Raw genomic sequence first — 26,106 nt, 5'->3', positions numbered from 1 at the left:
ATGGCGGAGAGCGACAGGGCGGAGGCGGCCGCGCCGCGCCGAGCCGAGGAGGCGGCCGGCCAGGCGCCACAGCCGCCGCCGCAGCAGCAGCAGCAGCAGCAGCCGGCACCGCAACAACAGACGCCGCAACAGCCGCCGCAGGATGAGGAGGCGGCGGCCGCGGCAGCCGGTAGCGGCGCGGGCAGCGCAAATGGCGTCAAAATGTGTGTGAGAGCAGGGCCGGGAGGGCGGCGGGGGCAGCGCGGCCGGGGGGCGGCGGGAGGAGGCGGCCGGACCCCCCTCGCCCCCATGGCTCCTCCTCCGCGGGGCCGGGGCCGGGGCCTGGGGGGCCCTCGGGGAGGCCGCGGCCAGGGCACGGGGCCGGGGGCGGCTGTGGGGCAGCGCCGCTGAGGGCTGGGCGTGCGAGGCCGCCCTGCAGGGCCGGGCTGGGCTGGGCTCCGAGCCCCGGCTCTGGTACCTGGCGGTTCCCACGGGATACCCGTCCGGGAGTGTTCCGCATCGCTGTTGGCGCCGGTTACGTTTCCACTTCTTGCCGAAACGATTTTATTTAAAGCCGTTGAAGTAGTCTTTGTTTACGTGAGAATGGTAGGACAGCCCTATAGTAATTTACTTTCTAAAAACAAACCCCACACATGCATACATGAAGTTTTCTTGGAAACGGTAACATTTTCATACACAGAGTATGTAAAATTGCGCCTTGTATAGTATGGCTAAAAGGAACTTAGAATAAGGGAGCTGGAAATACCGGCTCTCTGGAACAATACCATGAATAACTTTGTGTGCGTGGTTGTTCTTGATGTCAGGCTTGGAAGGTTGTCACTCTTTACATGAGCTGGATTTTGGCCTCAGATCGTTGGAATTTCAATATCTCTTCCAATCTCATTCAGATCTTGGAGGGAAAATACATTTACGGTAGACTTACTGTTAGAGTACATCAAAGCTGCTGGCGTCTGTGAAGTTTTGACATGTTCTAAGCAGCCCTGCTCTGATACTGTTGTGTTTAAAAAAATGCATATGGGATCATCTTCTAAATAAAGCTGGAGGAATAAATATGTACTTCATGCCTTTACTTGACTCCCTGTAAAATTTAGTTTAGTTTACAAGCTATAAATTCCACTTCACTGTAAAATGGAATTTGTGGATTTGTTTTCTTTTTCCCTAGTCTGGCCCTCAGCTTCCAAACTGCACAGATTAGAATTGAATTTCACAGGATGATTGTCACCCTTTTTGTCCTTTTTAGGCATATTAATTTTATTGCCTTTTGGGGTTGCTGCTGTTGAAATGAGATATTTTCTCTGTATCCCTCCTGTCAACAGTATCTTCTTTTGCCTCCAAAACCTCACAAGCAAATGAAAAATCCCAGTCATTCTGCCTGGTAGAAGTCACAACTTGAAGTTTGAAAGTAATGGCAGGCTCTTGTTAACAGAGATTCAAATCTTATTCTTTCACATACAGTTTCTAATCTTCCCCCAGACGGGTTTACAAAGGATTAAACTGTCAGTCTGTGGGTGAAATGTATTACTTGCAAAAATGATTTTACTAACCTGGTTTGCTTAGCATTCATTAAATGGAGAGGAATCCTGACTTGGTTTGCCCACTTCTCTGAGTTTCTTGTATTGGGCAGTGGAACCATTCAGCACAGCAAAGCTAAAGTGATCCATGTGCTTTGAAATCACATGTTGTGAACTTTTTCCATTTCTGTCTGCTTATCTTATTATGGACACTTGTGAGGAGGAGTAGAAGTTTTTTTTAAAAAATCAAGTTTTAGGGCTTTCGTGTTGATGTATCTTGTGCTTATTATTTATAGGCTTCTAGTCTGGCATATGGAAAGAAGCTTGTCTTTTGTCTTCAAAACTTCATGGAAAGTTCAAAAGCTTTTTTTTTTTTTTTTTTTTCAAAAGGTATAATGGTCTTTCAAATCAATGAGCATATGCACTTTTTTTGAGAACTAATTGTAGACATCTTTTTTCCAGTCCTAAGAACGGTGGTGGTCTGTGATTTCACAGGCAAATATAAGTATTAATTTAATGTATGAAATTTGTAGCTCATACAGAAAGTAAAGATTAGAATTATTATTGTTTTCCCCCCATGAGAATGTCAGTGTAGAATTTCTGAGTCTGTCTTTTCTGTGGTCTGTAGGTGAGTAATGTGACATTGCTTTGAATGTATTTATGATTGAAATTATTGTTGATATTCAAGGAGGAGGGTAGGAGTTGTGAAAGGATTTCTGCCTCCAGCCTGGCCTCTGTTGGTTTTGGCAGATGAGTTTTGCAAGAAGGATTGTTTCTTTAATTAATCCTCTATTTTCAGCAGCCTGGCTGTGATTCCCAGACCAAGTGCAGGGTGGCTTTGTTTCCCAGATCTAGGAGTTTATGCCAGGCTTGCATCTTCTGTGCTCTCTACTGATTTGTGCAGCCAGGTCTTGCAGAGCCTCTGGATTCCCTGTTTGGAGACCTGTCTCATCCTGTGCACTGCACTGAGCACCAAGGGGCTGTTTCATAATCCTTTAAGTAGGAAAGAGCTTAAAAGGCTGAAGAGAATCCATTGCTCTAATCCTAAAACTTGAAGGAGAACTCAGGTTTTTACTGGGAGTCTGGTTGGGCAGGAGTTTTGCATTTGCAGATGGGGTTGGGTTGGAAGGAACTGATCTGACTGAAGACCTGATACTCTGCTCTTTGCCTCCTCCCTTGAATCCCTCCAGTTCCTGCATTGTTCCCTTCATTTCACTTCACTGCACAGCCACACAAGAATTGTGTTGTCACACAGAATGGTGTGGAGGAGGGATGATGCAGCAGGACTTGGAGAAAGCTTGAACCAGATAACATGTTGTTGACTTGAGATGTTTTAAATTTTACAAATACTTGCCCCAGGGGAGTATCCATGCATTTCCCAGTTGCTAATCCACTCTTAATCCACATATAAACACAAGGACTGTGAAGTTAATACCATGGGACTATTTCAAAATTGGGGGAAAAGTCAGGGGAGAAATATGGATGTATTTGAATGTACTCCTCCCTGAAAAATGCCCAGGCTTCAGTAGGAGCTCCTTGCATGTGCTTTTGAGTGCAGGACTGCCACTTACTCACTGTTTTGTTAACTGTGCAGAGAGCTGAAAACTTGTCAGTTAATCAAAATCACTGCTTTTGCCATATGTTGTGGTTGTAAAACTGAAATGCCTGAAACCTTCCAAAGTGTCTCAATGAGATAAAAACTAGGCCTTCTGAGATGTGAGAAATCTAGTAAAGATAGTGATGTAATTTAAGAAGCAGGGTTCACAATCATTCACTTCTGTCAGTCCTGTAGGACATCTCCTTCTAATTTGTTCTAAATCAAGATGCTAATTCTGGCTTTTTAAAATACATGTTTCTGTGAAAGTACTTTTAAAGTTTCTCTTTAAATAGTCAGTGATGTGTAGTTAAAGATTCTAAGTAGCATCTGTTTAGTGGATCACATTTGTGTGGCTTTATTCAGTGAATTCTTTCAGTTCAGCAGTTCTCCTTTTTAAAAGTAACAATTCAGGCTCCTTGAGCCTCTGTTGGCATGCTAAATGACCTTGTGATAATAACAATATCAGGAATGCTGAAGAGTTACAGATACTTCTTCTAATTCTGTTGAAAATGTATGGTCTTACTGAAGTTGAGATTTGGACTGCTGTAAAGGAAAAGCAGCCAATTTTCATCTAAAAAATGAAAATATTTTAAAAGGAAGATTTCAGTGCTATTGATGAAGTTTTAAAAGACCAAGGAGGTGTCTGCTTTGTTGTTTTAATGGATAATACCTAATTACTTAATTAGTCTTAGATTCATAGCATGGCTTAATACGGCTGTTTCCTATGCATTTAATAAGTTCTAAAATTCTAGTAGTGTTAAGCAGTGAAACTGAAAAAACATTTGTTGTTCTTAGCTGGATTTTAATTTCTAACAGTAGTCTGACACAAATTGTGAATAAAAGTCATTTATGGGGTAGATAAAACATAATTTGATATAAAACCTATTGGAGTTGATTTTGATATATTGAATTCCATTGAATTAAGCATCTCGAGCTGTTTCAGCTCTCAGGCTTAAACTGTTTCTACTCCCACCCTTCTGTGGTGAATATCCTGTAACTTGTCCAAGTGAGGTGTGAAAATTACAAAGCACCAAGGCATGAGTATTTTAGGTCATTTTTCACTCTTTCTGTTTTGGTCTTTGTAGTAGTTTCACATTTCCATCTTTCTGAGTCTTGACAGACAGGTTGTGCTGGCACAGGCTGCCCAGAGTTGAGGATGCTCCAACCCTGCAAGTGGTAAAAGTTGGATGGAGCCCTGAGTAAGGTGATCTAGTGCAAGGTGTCCCTGCCCATGGCAGGTGGCTTGGGATTAAATGATCTTTAAGGTCCCTTCCAACTCAAACCATTCTAGGATTCTATGATTCTGTGAAATGGAATGAAAGTGAATTAGTAAGATGTACTTTCTTTACTTAGCATTGGTACATTTTTTTGTTCTTGATAAAGCAGTGTATTTTGGAATTACTCTGATAGCATGAATTTATTTTTCCTAATTTGAAAAGCAGCATTTGACATCCTGGGAATTCCAATAGCATGGGAAAGACTCAGTTATATAAGTAGGAACTGGGATAGTCTAATGGTGCAACACAAGACTAACAGTGTTTTTGTTTGGATTTTTGTTTTTTAATGTAGGGATAATGATGAGACAGCAAAAGAAGGGAAAGCACCTGTGAAAGAAAAGTTTGTTGCAAAAGCAAAGGCAATCCCTTCTCTTGGAAACAAGAATAGATTCCACCCCTATGCAAAGGAGAAGAATGCAGGCTCTGCAGACAAGAAGGCCGTTAACCGCAATCGGGTCTTCATCAGCAACATCCCCTATGACATGAAATGGCAAGCTATTAAAGACCTGATGAGAGAGAAAGGTAACTTACTTCTTGTAATACACTTCACACAGAAACCAGTGGGGCTTAAATGCAACCCATGTGTCCTTTGAGCCACACAGATTGATTTGAGGTTTTTTTGTTTTGGGCTGTACTTGGTACATCTATCTCCCTTCCCCCTCTTTCATCCGAGACAATTGCATTGCAGGGTAGGCTGGGTAAATGAAGTGCTCACAATCTTCTGCCATTCTGGTGTGATAGTAGAGAGTACATGCATGACCTCATGAGTTCTTAAAGAGATTGTGTTTTGTCTAGTTGTAGTTCTTGTAGATTTTTTTTTCTCTAAGGGCTTTTGTATTTAAGCAACACATGAAGTGTGTTAACCTGAATAATAAGGGATGTCTTTCAAAAGTTGTTTTGTATTTCTTTGGTGGAATCTGGCTGTGGCATTAACTTGGTCTGCATTGTCACTACTGCCATGACTGTTTGTCTGGAGCTTTGTATTAAAAGCTTGTTCCTATTGTTGCAGTTCTGATAGAGAAACCTGACTACCCCAAAAATTTTATTTTAAATTTGGGGTAAAATAATGATAACATATGGATTTTGTAAAAAGTTAGTTCTGTTGTTTTCCTTGAAAAATTGATTCTTCAAAAGTAATGCAAAGCACACTTGGCTTTTAGGCTGTGAAAAATGCCAGACCCCCCTTCTGTAACTGCTGGCTTATCTGTTGTAAGGTGACGTGACTAATTGATTGGTTTATTTACTTAAACTTCCTACTTTAGAAAGTGAGTCGCTTGCTGTGAAATATTTGATGTGTAAATTTGGTTATTATTGAAGGCAAACTTTTGATTGAAGATATTCAGGTAGAAAGTCACCTTAAAACAGGTGTTGTGAGTAGGATGATAAATGTAACACTTCTCAGTGAACGTTGACGTTTCATTTGTTAGGTTAAGGGACTGTGTATATCTGAATTTGTTCACCAACTATATCATACTGGCCAAAATATGATCTCTAGTATGAATTAGGTTAAATATAGTTGTTTGTTTTTAGTTTTGAGAATGTGGCTGCTGCATATTTCTGAAAATAGCTAAATTATATAGCCATTGACAGGAGGTATGGTTGGTCTGGTTTTGATTGTTGGTGAATAATAGGTGATTCTCTGTAGACTTGTGCACAGGGGCACAGTAAAGAAAGATACTGGTGTTTAAATGCATTGTCTCTTGGTATTTTCCCTTTGTATGTCTTATGTAGTTGGTGAGGTTACATACGTGGAGCTGTTTAAGGATGCTGAAGGAAAATCAAGGGTAAGTGCCGTGGGCAACAATCTGCTAGAGGTTTAAAAGTTCCTCAGCAGTTTTATTTTTGTATAATACCTGTACCAGTTATTGGAAAGTAAGTTTCATTTTTACACTGATTTTCATTAAGGTAGCCTTGAGGATTCTCTATTAGAAGTAGTCTGACACCTTCATGCAACTCACACTAGTTGGTTGTAAGGGACAAAGTACTTCTGTAAATATTAACAAATGGCTTTTACTTAATCCTTCTTTTTAGCCAACACCTTTGTCTTGGTACAAATCTGTTTCATATAAAGGATGTTCAATAAACCAATCATTCTAATTAAATTTTGTTAGTGTAGTATGCTCTTCTTGGAGCCAATAAGTATAAAATGTTAGGTAAGAATATACTGGGTGAAGTGCCTGATTTCACAGCTTTGCAGGATTATTGGTACTTTTAAACACTGGCTTAATGCATTTACTTTCTTAAAACTAAATGAATGGAGATGGTTGGTAGCTAACAGAGTGCCAGCAATGAGGCACTAGTAGTGAAGTTTCTTAAAGTTCCTTTGTCTTCTTAATGATAGTCAAAAGTTTGGCCAATAGCAGCTCCAAACCTGCAGTGAAGAACATGAGAAATGCAGGTTTGAGTTTTAACTGAGGTTGTATCAGTTGTTGTAAATTACTTTCTTTAATACTTGTTAAAACTAAAACATGCTGTCAGCTTTGCTATGCTTTAAGAAATCCTCAACACTTTGCTTGATTAGAAGGATGCTGGTGCAGTCAATAAGGTTATTTTCTTGTAATGTCTCAATTATGTTGTAGTACTGAAGAGGTATGCAGACTGCTTTTTCATTGTAGTGGTGTACTTGACGTAGGTAGATTTTAATTTTGTGGTTAGTGGACAACTTTTAATGACATGATGAGTGTCTTGATTGGTTTTTGGTTGTTTTGGGGTTATTTTCTTTCCACCCTTTCCCTCCCACCTCCTCTTCCCAGTTGTCCTTACATGGATCTGTGTGGCATTTTTCCAATTCTGGTTTGACTCAAAGAGCGTAAGAGACAATGTATTCTCTTGCATTTGAATGGTATGTATGCTGAGAAAGTAGGAGAAATTCAGATTGGCTACCACTAAAGAGCATATATTATGCATTTTGAAGCTGAAAATAACTTGTATAGTTACTTAACAGTGAGCTGGGATCTTTAACTGGAAGCTTCATTTTCTGTCATGTGTGCTAACTGACTTCTTTTTTTTCTTGCTTGTTTTCTCTTTACATATGATGACAAATCTCGTGGATATAGGGTTGTGGGTAAGTTTCTTTTTTATGTGTGTAGAAGCACACCGCTATCCAAACATTCTATTAGATTTGGCATGTTCAACTTTATTTTAATACTCTAAATGTTTTGATCTCTTTCTAAGTGTGGTTGAATTTAAAGATGAAGAATTTGTTAAGAAGGCATTAGACACTATGAACAAATATGATCTTAGTGGAAGACCCCTGAATATTAAAGAGGTATGTTTATTGCTGCTGTTTTGAATTGGAAATGGTGAAGATACTAAAGCTACTGAGATGACCATACAGGGTTTTGAGAGTCTTAGATGTGCAATTTCCAGTTTCATTTTTTTGTGAATTTTTATTGATGAGCTGAACTGCCTGTTGGCTTGCAGGAGGTTGGATACTATGCTGAGTATAAACTGATAAAAAGCATGTCCTAAAGTCAAAATAATCTAATGCTGTTTTCTGTTAAAACAGCTTTACTTCATATTCTTACCTTAGGGTTTTTCCAACCTAGGTAATCTATGTTTACATTGTGTCCCTGCTTCAAAATATGACACAGAATGAGCTGATTATTAGACCACTACATATGTGCAAAAGTGGGGCTGGAAATACAGAAGTTGTGCTGTCTGGAAAGTGAAATAATGTCAACATTTCTATTGTAGTGCTGTAATATGATGGTATCTGATGCAGTTCTTCCTGTCCTGTTACAGTTTTAATAATGGTATTAATAAATGATACAAAACCACCACCTACTTAAATTAATTCAATTCTTGGAGAAAGTGCTAGACTGACAGTCCTTTAGCTTGAAATCTTTTCTACTTGTCCATAGGCTAGGTACAGCATGTGAAGTGGCAGTGCACGCTTCCTCAACAAGTGCTTTGCCAATATGCCTCAACCCTCATCTGAAAGGACCCACCTCTAGAGGTGAGGGAATTAGGGCTCCATGCTAATTCAGTTCATGATCCCTCTGACATGGACAAGTGTATTTATTAGTTGATAATTTTGATGGGTTTATGCAGAGTTTCAAATAGTACCATTTTGTTTGTTGCCAGTCTGGTTGTTGATGGTTAAGTGGCTTTGTTTGTGTCCACGTTTCAGGATCCTGAAGGGGAACATGCTCGTAGGGCACTGCAGCGGGGAGGAGGGCAGTTTCCAGGAGCACATGGACCTGATGCAGCACCTGGAATGATGAATTTACCACCTTCTATTCTCAATAATCCAAACATTCCTCCTGAGGTTATCAGTAATTTGCAAGCAGGCAGGCTCGGATCCACGATTTTTGTTGCCAACGTAAGCTTAAAACTGTATTTTATAACTTTGTTTGATCTTTGTAAGACATCTTACACCTGTGTAGTTCAGATTTAATATTAAGAGGAGTTTGGAAAAAGTTCACAGTTAGTGTATTGAATTGAAAGTGTTGGGTATGTATTCAGATTTTGGACGTGGAAAGATACATTAAACTCTTGAGACTGACATGCCCTTCTAATGATTGCAGTCATCTGTTGATTCAAAACTATTTTATACATCTTTTCACTATTTACAATGGCATTTGTTTTTTATTCAATATATATGTCAGCTTACCTAAGTTTATCTTGCTAGTTACTTTAGGCTAACACAATAAAGTTCCAAAAAATGCAATGATTCAAGTTCTTTATTAGCACAAAAGACTACTGTATTTATATGAGGTCTTGTGGAATTACAGCTGCTCTTCTCAAGAACCAACCCAATGGTAGTATGTTAATTAAAGTAAAATACATGTACATATTGTACACACGTGTTCAAATGGTGATTTTTTTGACTTAGTGCGTGTATTGCAAAATCTCAACTATTTACAATTTTCAACCATTTTGTTAATGAAGAGTTAACAGCAACGCAGAAAATCTCTTCCAAATGTAATAGCAGAACAGAGATGTGCACTTACATCACTGATGTATTTCTGTGTTTAAGCTTGACTTCAAAGTTGGCTGGAAGAAACTGAAGGAGGTATTCAGCATTGCTGGAACTGTGAAGCGTGCAGACATCAAAGAAGATAAAGATGGCAAGAGTCGAGGAATGGGGACAGTTACCTTTGAACAAGCAATTGAAGCTGTTCAAGCAATATGTATCCTTGGCTTTGGAAAATAATTGATCATATATTGATCAGTCTTTAATGGTTCTGGCAGCGCAGTTTTACAAATGGTGCCTATTTGCCTTGTAGCTGTAATATAGGGACTAGAGTGTAATACTGTCCAGATTGCATTTGTAATGCCTGAATTTACTAGTAAATTCTAAAACTTCCTCATGATGTTGAACAAAATTAAAATACCCAGCAGTGTGACAATTGTGAAATTAACTTCAGTGTACCTAACAGCTTGTATTGCATCTTCTGGCCCTTGAATCGTGTTTCTAAAGCTACGGTAGGGAAAGATAAGACTCAGAGCAATTGTACAGAAATATAATAAGTTATTACATTGATTCTTCAGAAACAGTTAAATTGCCTTCTTAAGACTCCTTGACTTGCATTTCTTCAGCTATGTTCAATGGACAATTCCTGTTTGATAGACCCATGCATGTAAAAATGGTAAGTTGCTTTCGTTTCTTTCTACTTTATATGTCTCTGCCAAAACATTGAAAGGATCATAGCATTCCATGCTTGTTTTTTGTCAGGATGACAAGTCAGTTCCTCATGAAGACTTCCGTGTTGTGGACAGCAAAAGCTCTCAATTACCTCGTGAGTGCCTGCTCTGTTTTCTACCCCTTGCACTTAGTATATGGTGATCTGTTTTTTCACACTTGTGCTTACTGTGGTCTCTGTGATACAGAGGAAGGTCTCTCTTCTGATCATACTTTTTTTTTGTTTTTGAGGTGGTCTTGGTGGCATTGGTATGGGACTTGGACCAGGTGGACAGCCCATCAGTGCAACACAGCTGAGCATGGGTGGTGGAATGGGGAGCATGGGTCCGGGAGGTAAATCCAGATTCTTCATTTTTAAGTTATACGGAGCTAGTTTAAAGGTTTTAAAGTTTAAAATTGTCATTTGTGCAACACAGAAATGACAGACTTTTGACAAAGCAAGCCTTGTCTAGTGTGCTTTTGAGATTTTAACTCTGACTTTTAAAAAATCCATTAGGGTGTACTAAGTGTTGTTTATCTTTTTGGTTTAAAGGTATGGGAATAGACGGCCCAGGATTTGGTGGAATGAGTAGAATGGGAGGCGGTACGTGCAATGAAGTTTTTTGCATTAAATATTTCTTTAATACTGTATAGAAAACACTTTTTCCTTATTTTGCAGGACTTCCTGGATTTCGTGGGATGGAAGGAATGCCCAACATGGGAGGGTTTGGAGTCAACCGAATGGGAGGTAGTTGAACACCGTTCCTGTACACCTACTAGTTTGCTAATATTCATTAAAAACTCCATTTAGGGGTGGGTAATATAGATCAGTTCAAAGGAAGTAGTTGTATGAGTGGAGGCCTGGGAACTGGCAGGGGAGCTGAGTGTGTAATAGGTGCCTCTGACTTGTGCATTAGACTCTCTTCTATTTAAACAAGTGGCTGTGAAACAAGTGTTGTAGGAGCATCAACTCAGGTGTGAATAACAGAATATTCCTGATTTTTGCTTTGTTCTTTCCAGAAATGTTCCGTGGTGGAATGGGAGCAAACATGGAAAGAGAATTTGGTCGTGGTGACATGGCATTGAACCGTGGTTTTGGAGAGTCTTTTGGAAGGATGGGTATGGTAACTGTTAAATTTTCTGTGACGTAGTATTGGAAGAATTTTGCTAGGAGGAGACCTGGTTTCATTTGGTCATCTTCTGTCTCTTCTTCCCCAGTCATTACTGTAAGGATGGAATCTGAATGTTCATTACAGTCACCACTTAAGACAGGGGTTCAGATGTGGAGGGTTTTTTTCCCTCTGTAAAATATAAATGGAATAGCTGTTTGAGGAAAGCATTTATCTTCATGCTGTATATTTTGTGGGGTATTAAATCTGTGGGATGTTGAAGTATATGCTTCTGATAATGCTGAACACGGTGTCCATGTACAGCCTTTGTACATTCCATGAGCCTGTCTGCAAATGCATGGTGGGTATAGTACTGTTTCTACTGCAGATCAGGTAGCATTGGACAGGAGTCTTGGATTTTGGTGCCCTCAGTTTTTGTCCTGCATTCTGAGCTCCTGTAGCTCAGAATGGTATTTATTAGCCTCTTCTGTTACTGAGCCAGGATTATTTTGTTTATAGATGATGTCTTGTTGGCCATGGGCTTCCCTCGGATGAGTTACTCTTCCATCTTCAGAGGTGTGGAAGAGCTCAACAGCAGAGCCTTCTTGCCCTTTGTTACTCTGTTGTTACCTGGATGAATCACAGAATCCCTTAGGTTGGAGAAGATCATCGAGTCCAGCCTTTAACCCAACACTGCCAAGGCTGGGTTGACCACTAAACCAGGTCACCAAGAGCCACGTGTACACGTCTTTTAAATCCCTTCAGGGATGGTCACGCCGCCACTTTGTTGGTCAGCCTGTTCCTATGATTGGCAACTCTTCCTTTGAAGCATTTTTTCCAATATCCAATCTGAACCTCCCTGGTTTAACTTGAGGCTGTTTCCTCTTGTTCTATTGCTTGTTACTTGGTAGAAGAGACTGACCCCATGTCTCTGCAGCCTCCTTTTAGATAGTTACAGAGAGCAGAAAGGTTCTCCCTGTTTCTCTTCCTCTCCAGGCTGAGCACCCCAGCTCCCTCAGCCATTCTTCACAAGGCTTGTGCTCCAGAGCCTTGAGCAGCTGTCCTTATTTGGACACACTCCAGCACCTCTATGTCTTTCTTCTTGTAAGGGGCCTGAAACTGAACACAAAATGCACCATAGGAGACAGCTCTTCTTCCTCTTCCGTGTTTCTTGTACTTTTCCATTCCCTTAATTCACCACCTTGAAAGAGAAGAACTGATAAGAGCATAAGGTTCATCTGGTATAAAAGTTGGTTTTTTTTAATTGTTTTAGTTGAGGCAAGTTATAGAAAAGGGTAACTGTTGTGTGCTTCTCTTCAATACTGATAATTGTGTAGAAGTGGTAAGAACATAATAAGCTTGTCCTTAAGCTAGTCTTAATGCCTTGGAATGAATGTCTTAGAAATCAAATTTATGCTTTCACTCTGGCTACTTGCATTAACATCTGTTGCTTAAGTGAAAATGCAAGGCCACTTAAGTTATAAATGTTTCTGCAAGCAGTAGGCTTCTGAGTCTTCAGGTAACACGTTGGTTTAAAAATTTATGAACATGGCCACTGTGAGAAACTGATGGGGGTGTCTTTCATTCAGTAGATCCCGCACACTTCAATTTACAAACTGTCAGTGATCTGCCCATTTGAATAGTGTCCTGAGAACCCAGATTAGAGATTCCCAGCTTCACCTTAAATAATGGAAGGAAATTGTAGGGGCTTCTAATAGATACTGTGTTTGATCAGGGAAGGCCCCGATGTACTCCTGTTACAGTATTTAGGTTAATGGTATCTTAGAAAGAAGTACTGTGAAGGCATTTGATTTTAGTAACCTTGAAATCAAGGAAGGTGTCTTTGATTGGGCTATAGTGTCAGAATGGAATTGAGGATGTTTGATTTGCAACAGAATTGTTGACTTTTTATACTATCAAGTTCATATAAGATGAAGCCTTGAATTTTGAAGTTTTTCTTCCCAATGTGGGAAATGGCCCATTTAATTTTACCATATTTGTGCTGCTGGCAGGCTGTCAGAGGGGAGAAAAGCTAGAAAGAAATCAGAGTAGCTTAAATCCTGTAGTAGGAAAGGAGAAACTAACTTTACTTACGAGGTGTTCCTATTCAGTTTGTATAGTCAAGGCACACACTCGTGTCCTTATAGAAGAATATTGCCAGGTAACACTGAGAACAGCGCACTTCATTAGCGTGTGCTTTGTTTTTTGCACTAACTGCTGCTTTCAGTGTATGTCACTTCGTTATTTTTCTCTGTTTAGGTGGTGCAATGATTGGTGTTTTTGCAGGAGGAATGGGAGCACCTAGCATGGGCCCAGTAAGATCTGGAATGAGTAGGTTAACTTGTTTCAATAGAACCTAAATGCATAGGCAATGTAACAATGCCGTGTACACCTACTTGTATCAGAGGAACTTGGTGTAGTGTAGTGTCTTGCTGTTGAGGAAGTAGAACTCTGTTGCATGTGACAAGTCTAACAGTTTTCAAAGCTGTTATGTTTAGGTAAAAGTTCAGAGGAAAACTAGCTAATAGACTCTTTCCCTAAATCTTAGATTTGGAATGGTTTCAACTTCTACTTTGGAGGGAGAAGTGATTAAAGTAAACTTGTGTTTCAGAAAAAAAGACAGGCAGAGTTATTTGAGTAAAGTTCATGAAAGCTGAACCTCAGTAATGTCATCATTGAAATAAAAAATCAGCCTTGAATTTCAGATTATCCCCCAGTTTAATTTTGTGCAAAGCTCCAATACTGAGTTTGTATTGCAGCAACTCTCTGAGTTCCTCAGTCTACAGCAGATGAGAAACTAAAATCTTGCTAGTGCCAATCTTAGAAGGCGTAAGGCTTAAAGACAGGGTCCCTTGTGAATGTTCGTGATAGTTTTACTGTACATTAATTTTTAATTATGAATCCAGAAATATTATAGTATTTGAATGCTATTGCTCTTAGTTACTTATATAAATGAATTAATACATTTTATTCCATGGTTGTACTTTTATCGGGGTTTAAACTGTGACACATAGGAAAGTTCATGCTCTTTACAGTACTTGCAGTAACTTCTGTTCTTGGCCAAATAAAAAGCCTTCTCTAGAAGATTTTGCAGTTAGGTGTGGGCACGGCTGCATTAAGTGAAGCTGGATATAAATGAAGGAAGCCAAATAAACAGTTGTATATCTGGTCCAATTATCTGTATCTAAGTATTGCCACAATTATTTATTTGATCTTTTTGGTAAAGAGTATCATATTTTTTTTTTAATTAAACAAGACAGACTTTGAATTCTTGTGTTCAACATTTTGCTACATTATAATAGCCTGATGCAGTTTGGTTTTACTATTTTAGAGCTGACACTCTAGATCTTGTATAATACTTTGTCTTAAAATACTGGCCATGCTCCTTGATAAATCACTGTGCATGTATAAAAGTTAAGGTTTATATTACAGCACTTCTAATAAAGTTATTCTTATTCTGACACAAGAACTTTATTTTATCCCAAATACTTGTGTGTTTATTGCTAAAAGGAGATTTTTTTTTGTCCTCCATTTCTCTCTCTGTGTAGGTGGTGGCATGGGTGGTATGAACAACATGGCTGGAGGAATGGGAATGGATCGGATGGGCTCCGGTTTTGATCGGATGGGACCCGCCATGGGTGGAGGCCTGGACAGGAACATGGACATCGATCGAGGATTTGGGCCGGGCCCGATGGGAGGTGGCATGAGAGAGAGATTGGGCTCCAAAGGCAACCAGATATTTGTGAGAAATGTAAGCAATGAAATACATAGGAACCACAAGCTTATTTTGTGGGTGTGTTTGATTACATGCTCTTATTCTCATTGTATATTTTGTTACCAATAATACCTTTTTATTTTAGCTTCCTTTTGACTTGACCTGGCAGAAGCTAAAGGAGAAATTCAGTCAATGTGGTATGTATATGAACCTTACCCTGTTCATCTGTATGGACTTCAGGTGTTATGTGGTGTTTATTAGATAATAACAGGAAGACTGTTGTCTGACTCTGAAGAAGAGTCTGGCTAGCTTAATTTTTCTTGTTTCACCCAGCTTTCTTGAGTTATATAAATAATCTTTAGGCATGACAGAACACAAGACCAAGGTACAGTATGTGCTGTGTTGGCTCTGAGTGCTCACTTGCTATGAACTTTAACCTATTCCTTTAATAAAATTACTCTTTGATTTTTTTTCTTTTTTTGATGTATTCCCTGGCCAGTAGAAGTGTATAATGTAGTGTTTCCTATGAGTTAAATATGTGCAGGAGCCTGGATCTGTCCAGGTCATGCATTACTTTAGAAATGGTGCTGCATCAAATCAGAGTTAGTAATTTTGCCAGAATAGCATTACAGGTTTTATACATATGGGTGATCCTGATTAGAGTATTTGCAGGCTGTATGTTCTCCTTTATCTTAAAAAATAAAAGTTTGCTACAAATATTCAATATTTGGCTTTATCTAATTCAGAAAAGTTGGTCTTTTCACAGAAATAAGTGAAAAATAAAGCTTGAGTGTCAAAATACATGTTTTGAAAACACGTTTTCAGAATGGAGAGCTTTAACTGAATTACTGGATGACTTCTTATTTTGGATAGACTGAAAAGATAGATAATCTAAAACATACTGCTGATGCCTAAGGCAGTCATCATACAGCTGTTTAGAGATAGTGCTATAAATTAGACCTTGCAGTTCAATTATGAAAAATTACAAGGTGTTGATGGTTTCTTTGTAGATGGAGGATATAGCACAACAGGTTCTTTCCTTTTTTTTTTGAGTCTTAACCTCCTGGGCAACTTTCAGATAGTTCAGAACTTTTTTTTCAGTATCTCTGTCAGCTAATAGATGTAGTAATTATGTTCAGTTGCTTTAAAGAATTATAACCAACAGATTGTGTTCATGTCAGTATCATAAAGAAATACAGAGCCTGTTTCCCAGTGTACCATTTCTTTCAAGACTGAAAGGACAGTCTTACATGATATTTAAAAATAAAAGGCTTTGTATTTCAGGGAAAAGTTTTTTCTTCCTAGTGATGTTCAGGGGCTCACGAGGGGTGTGCTACAACATACAAAAACCAAAAACTCATTAGCTCCAGGGAACTGAACATTCTCAGAGGTACATCTTTATAAAAATATTTCCTTGTGAGTTGAGTGTCCAACCTCAAGGAAGCTCAGCAGGAATTGGATCGTGCATGCTACTTTTCCACCACTCCCAGCCTGGTAACTTTATTGTTATTACTTTAATTCTGCAGCTTCTTAGCAAAATTGCTTGGTTGTGACTATTGCTTTGGTATGTTTTTGTCATGAACAGGGTGGACTGGATTAAGCTACAGTTCAATACTCACACTTTTGTCAGTATGAAACACAAACCCTTCCCTGAGTCTTACAGGGCACTTTGTTTCAAACTTGAGGTCAAATACAGGCACACTTCAGGAAAGATTTGAGATAGCAGATCTGGATTTGGATTCTTTCCTGCTGTTTTGTTTCATGTCACCTTGCCTGAATGAGTGAGTGTACCGTCAGTCTGAAAGTGCCAATTTCATATGTTCCCCTAGATTATACTTAAGTTTTTTCTTTTATTACTTCTGAGTTAAGTTGTTAGTACACTGAGGACTTGAAATAACTGCTGTTTAACTTATTTATTCAGGTCATGTAATGTTTGCAGAAATAAAAATGGAGAATGGAAAATCAAAGGGCTGTGGAACAGTCAGATTTGACTCACCAGAATCTGCTGAAAAGGCCTGTAGGATAATGAACGGCATAAAAATCAGTGGCAGAGAAATTGATGTCCGCTTGGATCGCAATGCATAATTTAAAACTGTGTGTTCAGGAACATTCCTATGTCTGTTTAGCTTCTCTGTCTTAGTAAGTCATTTTTAGTAACATTGTATGCTTACAAAAGCTGTAAAAAGGAACTTTTAAATCCCACCAGCCTTTAACAGTATAGTGTTTAATATACTGTGATACTTGTTAACTGAATCTTACTATGTTTGGTTTTTAAAGACAATTCGCCTGATTTTTGTTGTTTTTTTTAGAGGCACTGAGCACCTGCAGGTCCCTATAGACTGGGGATGCTTTGGATGCTCAGTGCCTTTGGAAAATTAGGCCAAGTGTCTCTAGTCATTCAGTTTAAATGAATGGTTATACTGTTTTTAATAAAATAAGCCATTTTCTCTGTTAATCTCCAGATTGCATAGTGGGATTTATTTAGTGTTTTCTGATTTTTTTTTTCCCCGCCAAATGTGTGTATCAACATTGTAATGTAAGAAGTAGATGTCTTTTTCAGAATTTTGGTTTTATATGTGCGTTGTAGTCATACTGTAATTCTTGACTCTAAAAGAAAGGGCTCCAGTTAGGCTGTGATGTTTTTGTTCTACTTAATATTACTTTAATGATATGACTTAGTTCTGTATATAAGATTTAGAGCCCAATGGGAGTTTGGAGTTGTTTTTTGAAATTTTATTTTGACTAAATGAAGAAACTGGGGTTTTTTCTCCTGCTTTTATTTTTTTCATCAGCATAATCACTGATTAAAACTAGTTACCACAGACCCTTGTAGGATTGTTTCCTATGATGCCAAGTTCATATAAAATTGATAATACAGTAAATACTAAGTATAGGACAAGACAAATTGTCCCCAATTTTTTATCTATTTTCCAGCCATTCAGGTGAACTGCCAGAAAAATGAAACCAACAGAACAGATAAGAGAAATGGCTGTGTATGTCAGACCACTGCTGTTCACTTCTATGGGTCCTGATGTATTTATGAAGGCAGTTTTTATAAACCAGGGTATTCCCAAACAGAGCATATCAAATACATTGGATCCTACGATGTTAGACATAGCCATATCTCCATTTCCTGTAAAAGAAGAAATACAGATAAGTTGGCTTAATTGTATTGCATGAAATTGCCAAACTGTTTTGGAGGAACAGATTGCTAGCCCTCAGTTTCTCACAGAGCACCCTTTTCAGATTTTGCATTGGAAGAACTATAGTCACAGATTCTACAGAACATGGGTACCACAACCATAAAAGTCTCCCTAAATCACCAGCATCTGCACAGCTGCACTTAAAATTAAGCTAGACAGGCTATTATAAAATCCATTTATGCTTAAAATACTGAGACCTACAGTTGTGTTCTGCAGTAAAACTGTAATACGTAATCAACAACAAATAAACCAATCTAGAATACTTCTCTGAGATACTCTGAGAAGTTTTTAAATGTCTGAGCCACAGCCTTTTCAGGTAAGCTATTTATTTATTTTCAATAAACTTAAGCTCTAGAATCTGAAGCTTGGATTTTGAGGTTACTCCTTGAATTTATCAAAATGTTGACTAGAATTCTTTCTTTTTGTAGTACCATTTTAAAGACATCCATTGGCATGAGCCTAAATATTAAAATCTTTACCTTTTCGAGCCACCAGCACACTTGCAACTGTATCTGGTACACTGGTTCCTGCTGCCAGTAGGGTGAGACCCATGACTGACTCTGGGATTCCCAGCGTTTCACCTGCAGTTGAGAAATAAGGGTAGAAAATGCAAGTGTGGTTTAAGTTAGGGCTCATCCACTGAAAACGCTTTGGACTTTGTTTGCTGGAGAAAGAATCAATCATACAGTAATTCCATATGGAATGTATCAGCTAACTAAACTACATGTGATGTGACAGAACCACAAAGCAGTTAAAACAAAGAGTGACAACAAATATCCTTTCCTTGTTCTTTAAGTCTGAAGTGGTCAATACAGTAGCAAATAAGATTTTTTTTCTTGCAGATAAAGTAAAAGTTTAAATATCTAACAAATTACTATTCCTTTTTTTTTTTCCCTCAACTTCTAGAAAATACTATAGTCTCTTACAGTTTTGGGCATCTCCTTATTAGTGTTCAGAAGTCTCATGAAGCAATAACTCTTATAATCATTCTTTTTGATCCCCTCGGGGGAGGGGAATAAGCACATGAATTATCTTGGGGAGGACAGTCATTAAGATGTTGTGAGAATACTGTCTCAACTACATGCCTTTACCATTTCATTTCAATTAGAAAGTGATTTGGAAGAATCAGAGTGTGGAATTTTTATATGACTTGTAAGTACAAGTAACCCCTTAGAATTGTGAGTTCCTGTAGGGAAATAGTCATTTAAATTTGAAGAAAAGTTTTAAACTGTTATTAGAAGAGCAGCATATTTTTCCCTAATCTCTATTTTTCTCAGCCCCAAATGTCTTTTAACCATATTAATTTCTAACTTAAAATACAGGGATTCTTCAAAACTGTTTCAGCAGTTGTACCATTCAGGTGCATCAGTATTTGATACCTCTAGTCAAGCTACAAAGTAATTAATTTTTCTTAAACATTTTGGTTCACTGAAAAGTATCTTAGTATTTTTTAGTGTTGAAATCTGAGTTCTTACATGAAATATTCTGACATATTTAATAAGAGCAATTTTATTTAAATAAGAGGCAGTACACTAAGCTAGGTCAGCAATGCTTGTCTGTTACTTACCAGCTTAGTCTAGAGCAGCCCAGTAAATTTATATTTGAAACTGTTTGTTGATTTCAGGGGTACTAACATGATCCTGTTGCAGAATTTGTATTCTTTTTATCCTTCCATCACTTCTAATAGATTTGTAGGGTGAGGGACCAACAAATCAGCTTTTATAAATCATCCAGGCTGGAAAATAATGGTTCAAACCAAGGTGAAATACGAATGAACCAGCCTTATGTACCCAACATTAGTTTCTAGCCCTCTGAAGGTTATAAGAGAGAATATAAACTCAGGAGAAGTTGGTTTTTATTTTATTAGATAGATTTATCTTCTATTTAATGTGTAGTGGTTTATTTTCTAGCAACTGACCATTAAGACAGAAAAGTCTTATTTTTCTAGGCTTTTGTTAATTTTGTGTATTAGTAGCAATGTGTTGCTATAAGCAGTAGAATTTTCTTTGCCAGCAACAAAGATGTACTAAATTACGTTTGTTCTTGACCATCCCAGTTTAGTGCCCAGCTATGATACTTTTGTGACATTCTGATAGACTGATTATGCAATGGTAGAACCTTTGAGTTCTCAACCTTCATGAGAGCCTGGACTTGAATATATTGTGTGTTTAACTTGTAGTGTTTTAACATGTAAATAGAATATAATTTACCTAGAATAGTGGGCCAAAGACCCCAGTACTACCTGTGATGACTCTGGAAAGTGAACTAATACACTCTCTCAATCTCCACCATACCTACTTTCATTTTAATTAATGCTTTGTCTTGTAGAACAGCAATAATGTTGACTTGAATCCTGGTTCAAAGGCTTTTAGCATCCAGACAGTGAACCCTTGCTCTTTGGGTACAAGTGGAAAATTATTTACCCAAGGAGTTAACACGGTGGGTGTAATATCCAGTGATCTACTAATAATTTCTCAAAGGTTTACTGAATGTGTAGGTCTGCTTCTGCACTGAACAAGGAGTTATTCATGTCTGAAGTAGTAGAAAGCTTGAGTAGGATTAGTGAGCTATAATGTGAAAATGGCAAGCTTTGAAACATTCTGTAGAGTTTCAGTTTCATTTTCTGCTTGCTCTTAAATATAAAAACTGGATGTCTTTCAAGCTGACTGGAGAAACAATGAAATGAGGAGACCTTTAATACCTCAAAGTACTTTTAGGAGAAGGTTTTTACATACAAGTCCATACCCCTTCTCTCTCTTAAATGCAATCCTTTTACTGCCCCACTTTATGATGCAGATTTGTAAGAGGTCCACATAGACACACTCCGAGGATGTTTATAAACATATTTGAGAATTTTTTTGGCAGTGAATTTAATGCCACATCTCTTACTGTAACGTTTGTGAGAAACACAGGTATAGAAATTATGGATTTTTTCAAAAAACTTTGACCTCTAATTCCAGTCTTGGGGGATTTCATGTTTGTCAGCCTTCAGCATGACAAATTTATTGCTGTGTGTCTAATTGCTTTGCTTAATGAAGCAGTTTAGTGAAACTGTTTTTAAAAACAGATAGGGTTTTTTGTAGCTACATTAAGTTCTCCTTCATGTGATGGTAAGCAGTGTGAAGCAGCTAAACTCTATAAAAGTGTTCCATCATTGGATAGAAGAGGGTGGCAAACTAAGCAGTCAAACATAAGTTTCTGTTGTTTTTCTTTGTTGTGTTTTTTTACAGCACAGTCTGAGTTGCTAAACTGACTTTTAAAGGGAAACCTCACAGGGAAACCACACAACTTTTTCCATGATTCTTGACTGGTATAGCAACACCACTTTACGTACCTACCTGCTATTGTTACCATCCATACAAGAACATAAGTTATTGCAGAAATCCATGCTGCTGAAATTAAAAATGTCACCATGAACCAGTTCCTCCAAAACTGTCTTCTGCAATCTGGGATAGTTAAATAGAGTAGTGTGATAATAGGAAGGGATAACACCCACAAAATTCTCTTCATATCTGCTTCAGGCATGGTAAAGACATTTGGATGATCTGTTGAGGAAAAAGCAACTTTTAAATTGTGGCATTAAGTTTGAATCCATAGTGTACAGTATGTTACTGTCCTCTACTTGTGAGAATACTGAAAAAAGGTGAAAAATACTTCTGCCTCAAGTTTTAGCTGTAGTATTAACCAGTACCTACATCTGTCTGGACAAAATTCTGAGATCAAGTTACTTCTGGGGAGATTCTGCTTGCACACAAGAAAAACATTTTTCCACAATGAGAATAATCACCAGTAAAATAATCTCCCCAGGAAGTTGTGATTCCCCAGTGTTGGACATTTCTAAGATTCAGCTGAACAGGTGCTGGCCCATCTGGGATCATGCTTTTGCCAGGAAAGGTTGGACCAGATGATCCTTGAGATCTCTTTCCAGCCTAATATTCTATGATTAACATGTTTTTTATTACATCACCAAGGGTGAACTAAGGTGGATGAAAAATGAATTTCTTTATAAGGGTTTGCCCATGGCATTTACCAAGAGTAAGTACCAACTGCTCTTTTTTGCCTGAGTGGAAACATGACCTGTGGCCACATCACAGCTATCCCTTTACTTTTGATATTATGCATATTTTGGGCTACCAACCTGCCACCGTCATATGGAAAGAGTATCTATTACTACAGTACCTGTGTGGCTTTCAGCTGATAGTGCATTTTACAAGCAGTGTTGCTGGGAAGTTTCAAATACACACAACAAAGACAGAAGTTCTACTACAACACAAATGAGCAACTATCCTTGCATTCCTCTAGCAACTGACTTCATATAAAAACCATCACTCTGATTTTGCTCAGTGTTATATTCCAGGTTAGAATAATGATTTACTTAAATACTAGGCTGGAGTTCTTTTGTGAGCAAAATCTTAATACTGTCTGAGAATCTGCTGTTGATGAGAATTGATGCAGACAGGCATGCAGGGTGCTAGAGACAGCTGTAACAAACCTGTACCTTCAGAGATTTCATCGAGCCCGTGTAAGCTTGTGGAAAGTTGAGAGTAGTCCAGCTCATCTTGAAAAATGCCGCTGTCTGTCCTTGACTGCTGGCGAATGAGAGGTCCACTCTCGTCCCTCCATCCAACCAGTGGCTGCTGCTCCGTGCTCTCTTCCATGGCTTTTGTAAAACACGTGCAGCAGGGACTGAACTTTTTCATGAGGTATTGGTTGATTTTAATGTCAAAACATAGTACCAGAATATAACACCCATATATCAATAATAGGGATGCACTTTCATACCTAGAATGAAAAACAAGTTTTATATAACATGTAGTATAAAAGAACCCAGTTGTTGGCATAAGAAGAGAGAAAAGATTTGCATGAATAGCAGAAGGAGAACACACAAAAGCATCTATTTGCAATTGTATGGCTAATGTCATGGAAGTTTGTGAGTGTCCCCATGTCTTTCAGCAGTTTAATTAACTCCCCTCCTCTGCAGAATCTTGTTTGTGTATTGTATAGCTGCATGTTTTTTCAGGGGATCTTACTGATTGAACATTTTCCTGATATTTGCAAAATTGAGTCTTCATGTGATGCTTAAATTATAAACTTCAAGAGACTTCTTGCTGGACCTGACTGTCTTGTTGAGGTAACAGGAGTTTCAGTGTTGATGGAAGAGTTAAAACATCAGAAACTCATGATCTCCTTTGGCACACAAAAGTTTTTCTGAACAATGCTGGTATGAAAGGAAAGGCTTAAAAGGAGTAAATGCTGGACACTAATTGCCATGTCAGAACAGTTGTGATAGAAATTGTGAAGTCTGTACAGACAAACCTATGCAGGTCAAACTTCAAATATGCAGAGTTTGAATGTTTAGGTAATAATCTTTACAAGCATTGTGACTTTTTTTTTAAAGCCTACAGGATGTTCATTTCTGTTAGTGAACAGCAGGTTCAGGCTACTTGAAGTTTGGGGCTTGGGGATTTTCATTTGTTTTTCAAAACACTGTCTCACAAATCTCCAGTCAACAGGAATTCAACACTACTTGTGCTCTTACCAGTAAATTCTGCTGTCAGATATCATGGCAAGGACGGCTGCTGCACTGATGGTATATGCCAGGCAGTCTCTGAACAGCGGCCAACAGGACAGCCTGGAAACCTGCAGATCAGTCATGTACTTTTCTTAAACCTCTCTGTAATACTTTCACTAAGTGCTGTAAATGCTGCATCAATATGTTGTTTCTATATTATGTAAAAATTAAAGATTCTTAGGAATGACTTAAGTATGATATTCAACAAGTTAGTGTTTTTAAAAACTTTCATAGCAAGTTATCTTAAAACTGATTACATGCTGGTTTTGCTACTAAATAATAAACTTGGCAGTTGTCATAGTAAGTCTCTCTTGGCTTTTGTTGGCAAATGAGAAAGGATAACTATTTTGCCCTTAGGAGCAGAACTATCAAAGTTATACATACCACACTGGAAAACAGCCCACAAGCTGCAGAAATACCAAGAAGATTATATATTGCTGATCCAAGGATGGTGCTGACCCCGATATCTCCCTTTGTCACAAAAGCTCCTGTAAAGAAAATGACTCTGGTATGTTTGAGTTTGGCATGCAAGGAAAAGAGCTCTAAGTTATAAGGAGTTATAAAACACATCTCTTACCTAGAAAAGCAGTGACAAGCTCTGGAGCAGAGCTTCCAGCAGCCATGAAAGTGGCTCCAGCTACATCCTGTGAGAGGCCAAGGCCTGAGGACAGAACAAAAAGAATTCCTTTAAAAAAATTGATGCTGCAGTAGCCTGTACCCTTTACTCTCACTAGTACATAATGTTAGCTGCTACTACAACAGTTTAGTAGATGAAAGTTTATTTTCATACAGTCAATACATCTATATGAGAGTCATAAAGTAATATATTGAAAATTAGCCTGATCTATCAGGCTAGTTTATTTCTAACTTCATTACAGAAATTAGTTTAAATCTTCTAAAATCAGCATTTGTATGCAGGATTAAACTGTGTTTCCTATTGGTAGTAATTATAGGGAAATTCCATGGACTGTAGTGTGATATTGCTGTATGATCCATATCAATTCTATCCATCTGCCAGGGAAATCTGTACCACTGTGTCTTCACATACCAGAAACATTAGTTAAATTCAAACCACTGCTGTGATCTTAAAATCAAATTTTCATTTTGTATGGACAGCGTAAGAGCCTGTGTGTTGCTTAAGAGAAATGAGATTTTTGTTCTGGCAAATTGACTTTCTGGAATGTAACTCACTCTGTGGATCAAGTCCTGCACACCAACTACAGGGACGTATGGCTGACCATGGCAAGTCTGACAAATGTTAATTTATTGTCAATAAACAAAACACCAGCTCTTATGACAGTGTAGAAGCTTACATTTGCTGTAAGTGTTCAGATTTGGAGGAGGTTTTCCAGTTCAGGGATGAGTTTCCCTAGGGAATTTTGTTAATTCTTGGCAGCGAAAATCTCAACTCCCTGCCAAGACCATCTCTTCAGTGGTCTGCTGGAGCCAGGGGAATTGTTGCAGGTTGATTAGATTTCTTAGAACCATGGTAACCATAGAATTCCTGTCCCTCCTGTGTCATACTATAATATGTTAGCAGTAGCTCATCACTACTTTTAAAGAAAAACAAACCCTAGAAAGAGTTTTGGTTTCACCAATCACCATCCCTCCTAATTTTTTTTCTTTTACTAATAGTTACCTGGACATAGTACTGTGCAACTGAAATGGAAATTGTCAGTTTAGTTAATACTGAGGAATCTTAAGATTTTCCTCCAGGCAGAAAGAAAGCAAATATTAAATGAATACATGTGCAGTGTAATCACTAGGTTTTTTTCAATAAAATATTGATCCTGTGTATCAAATTAAATATTCTATGGACACATCTGTGCATGGAAAGTGAAACTTGTTCAGTTTTCTTTCAGAGCACTCTAACTTTGAAGCTTTTTAAAAGAGAAAGTTTGATGCCAAGCTTCTCAGTTTTACAGGAAAACAGGATGTCACTTACATTCACTGATGATCTCTAGGGAAGGTAGGAAGTAATCATCGCACACAATGGACACGGCCAGAAACATGTACAGTATAATTATGAAGTAGATAACGATTCCTCCATCCTTCCTCTCCTGCGGTGTGAAAAATCCTTCAGGAAACTCCGATGAAGACGAGAGGATGCAACGCGTCCCGTTTTCTGAAAATTGAGCGCAAAAGTGTTACACATCGTGTATGGCACCTTCCCGTTCCTCAGGCCCCGGGACGTCTGGGGATTCGAGCACAGCAAGGAGCGCTGCAGCGATGCCGCCAGAGCGCCGCACACCTGCGGCGGGGCAGAGCGCCCGCGGGACGGGCTGTGCAGCGCTCGAGCGGAGCCCGATGCCCTCCCGGTGTCCCCGGTGCCCTCCCGGTGTTCCCGGTGCCCTCCCGTTCCCGTCCCGTTCCCGTCCCGGTCCGTCCCGGTGCCGCCGTACCCGCGGGGTCCCCGGGGCGCTGGGCCCGCGCGCCCCAGGCCGCGAGCGCCGCCAGCACCACCAGCGCCGCGCGCCGCCGCGCGCCCGCCCGCAT

The 26,106-nt window shown here is 38.8% G+C and overlaps 2 protein-coding genes across 3 annotated transcripts; one reads left to right on the top strand and one right to left on the bottom strand.

The window, feature by feature from the left end:
- MYEF2 (myelin expression factor 2) lies at positions 1–17,290 on the top strand. 2 transcript variants are annotated; one of them, XM_063169726.1, is made up of 17 exons: positions 1–203; positions 4,678–4,907; positions 6,117–6,169; positions 7,442–7,449; positions 7,560–7,653; positions 8,518–8,709; positions 9,367–9,520; positions 9,930–9,979; positions 10,066–10,129; positions 10,264–10,365; positions 10,565–10,615; positions 10,691–10,759; positions 11,032–11,130; positions 13,380–13,451; positions 14,669–14,871; positions 14,981–15,032; positions 16,757–17,290. In XM_063169726.1, the coding sequence occupies exons 1-17, from the start codon at positions 1–3 to the stop codon at positions 16,918–16,920; spliced, it is 1,860 nt and encodes a 619-aa protein (XP_063025796.1). In that variant the 3' UTR covers positions 16,921–17,290. The 2 variants fall into 2 exon arrangements, with proteins under 2 accessions (XP_063025796.1, XP_063025797.1); XM_063169727.1 differs by lacking the exon at positions 13,380–13,451.
- SLC24A5 (solute carrier family 24 member 5) lies at positions 16,730–26,106 on the bottom strand. Its single transcript, XM_063169728.1, has 9 exons — positions 26,013–26,106; positions 25,556–25,735; positions 24,188–24,271; positions 23,995–24,098; positions 23,578–23,678; positions 22,537–22,820; positions 21,377–21,583; positions 18,518–18,619; positions 16,730–17,968 (listed from the first exon to the last, which is right to left on the bottom strand). The coding sequence occupies exons 1-9, from the start codon at positions 26,104–26,106 to the stop codon at positions 17,646–17,648; spliced, it is 1,479 nt and encodes a 492-aa protein (XP_063025798.1). The 3' UTR covers positions 16,730–17,645.

This window comes from Melospiza melodia, chromosome 15, assembly GCF_035770615.1.
Source record: "Melospiza melodia melodia isolate bMelMel2 chromosome 15, bMelMel2.pri, whole genome shotgun sequence".
Lineage (NCBI taxonomy): Eukaryota > Metazoa > Chordata > Aves > Passeriformes > Passerellidae > Melospiza > Melospiza melodia.
The sequence above is the reverse complement of the archived record's forward strand: the minus strand, read 5'-3'. Positions and strand labels throughout refer to the sequence as shown.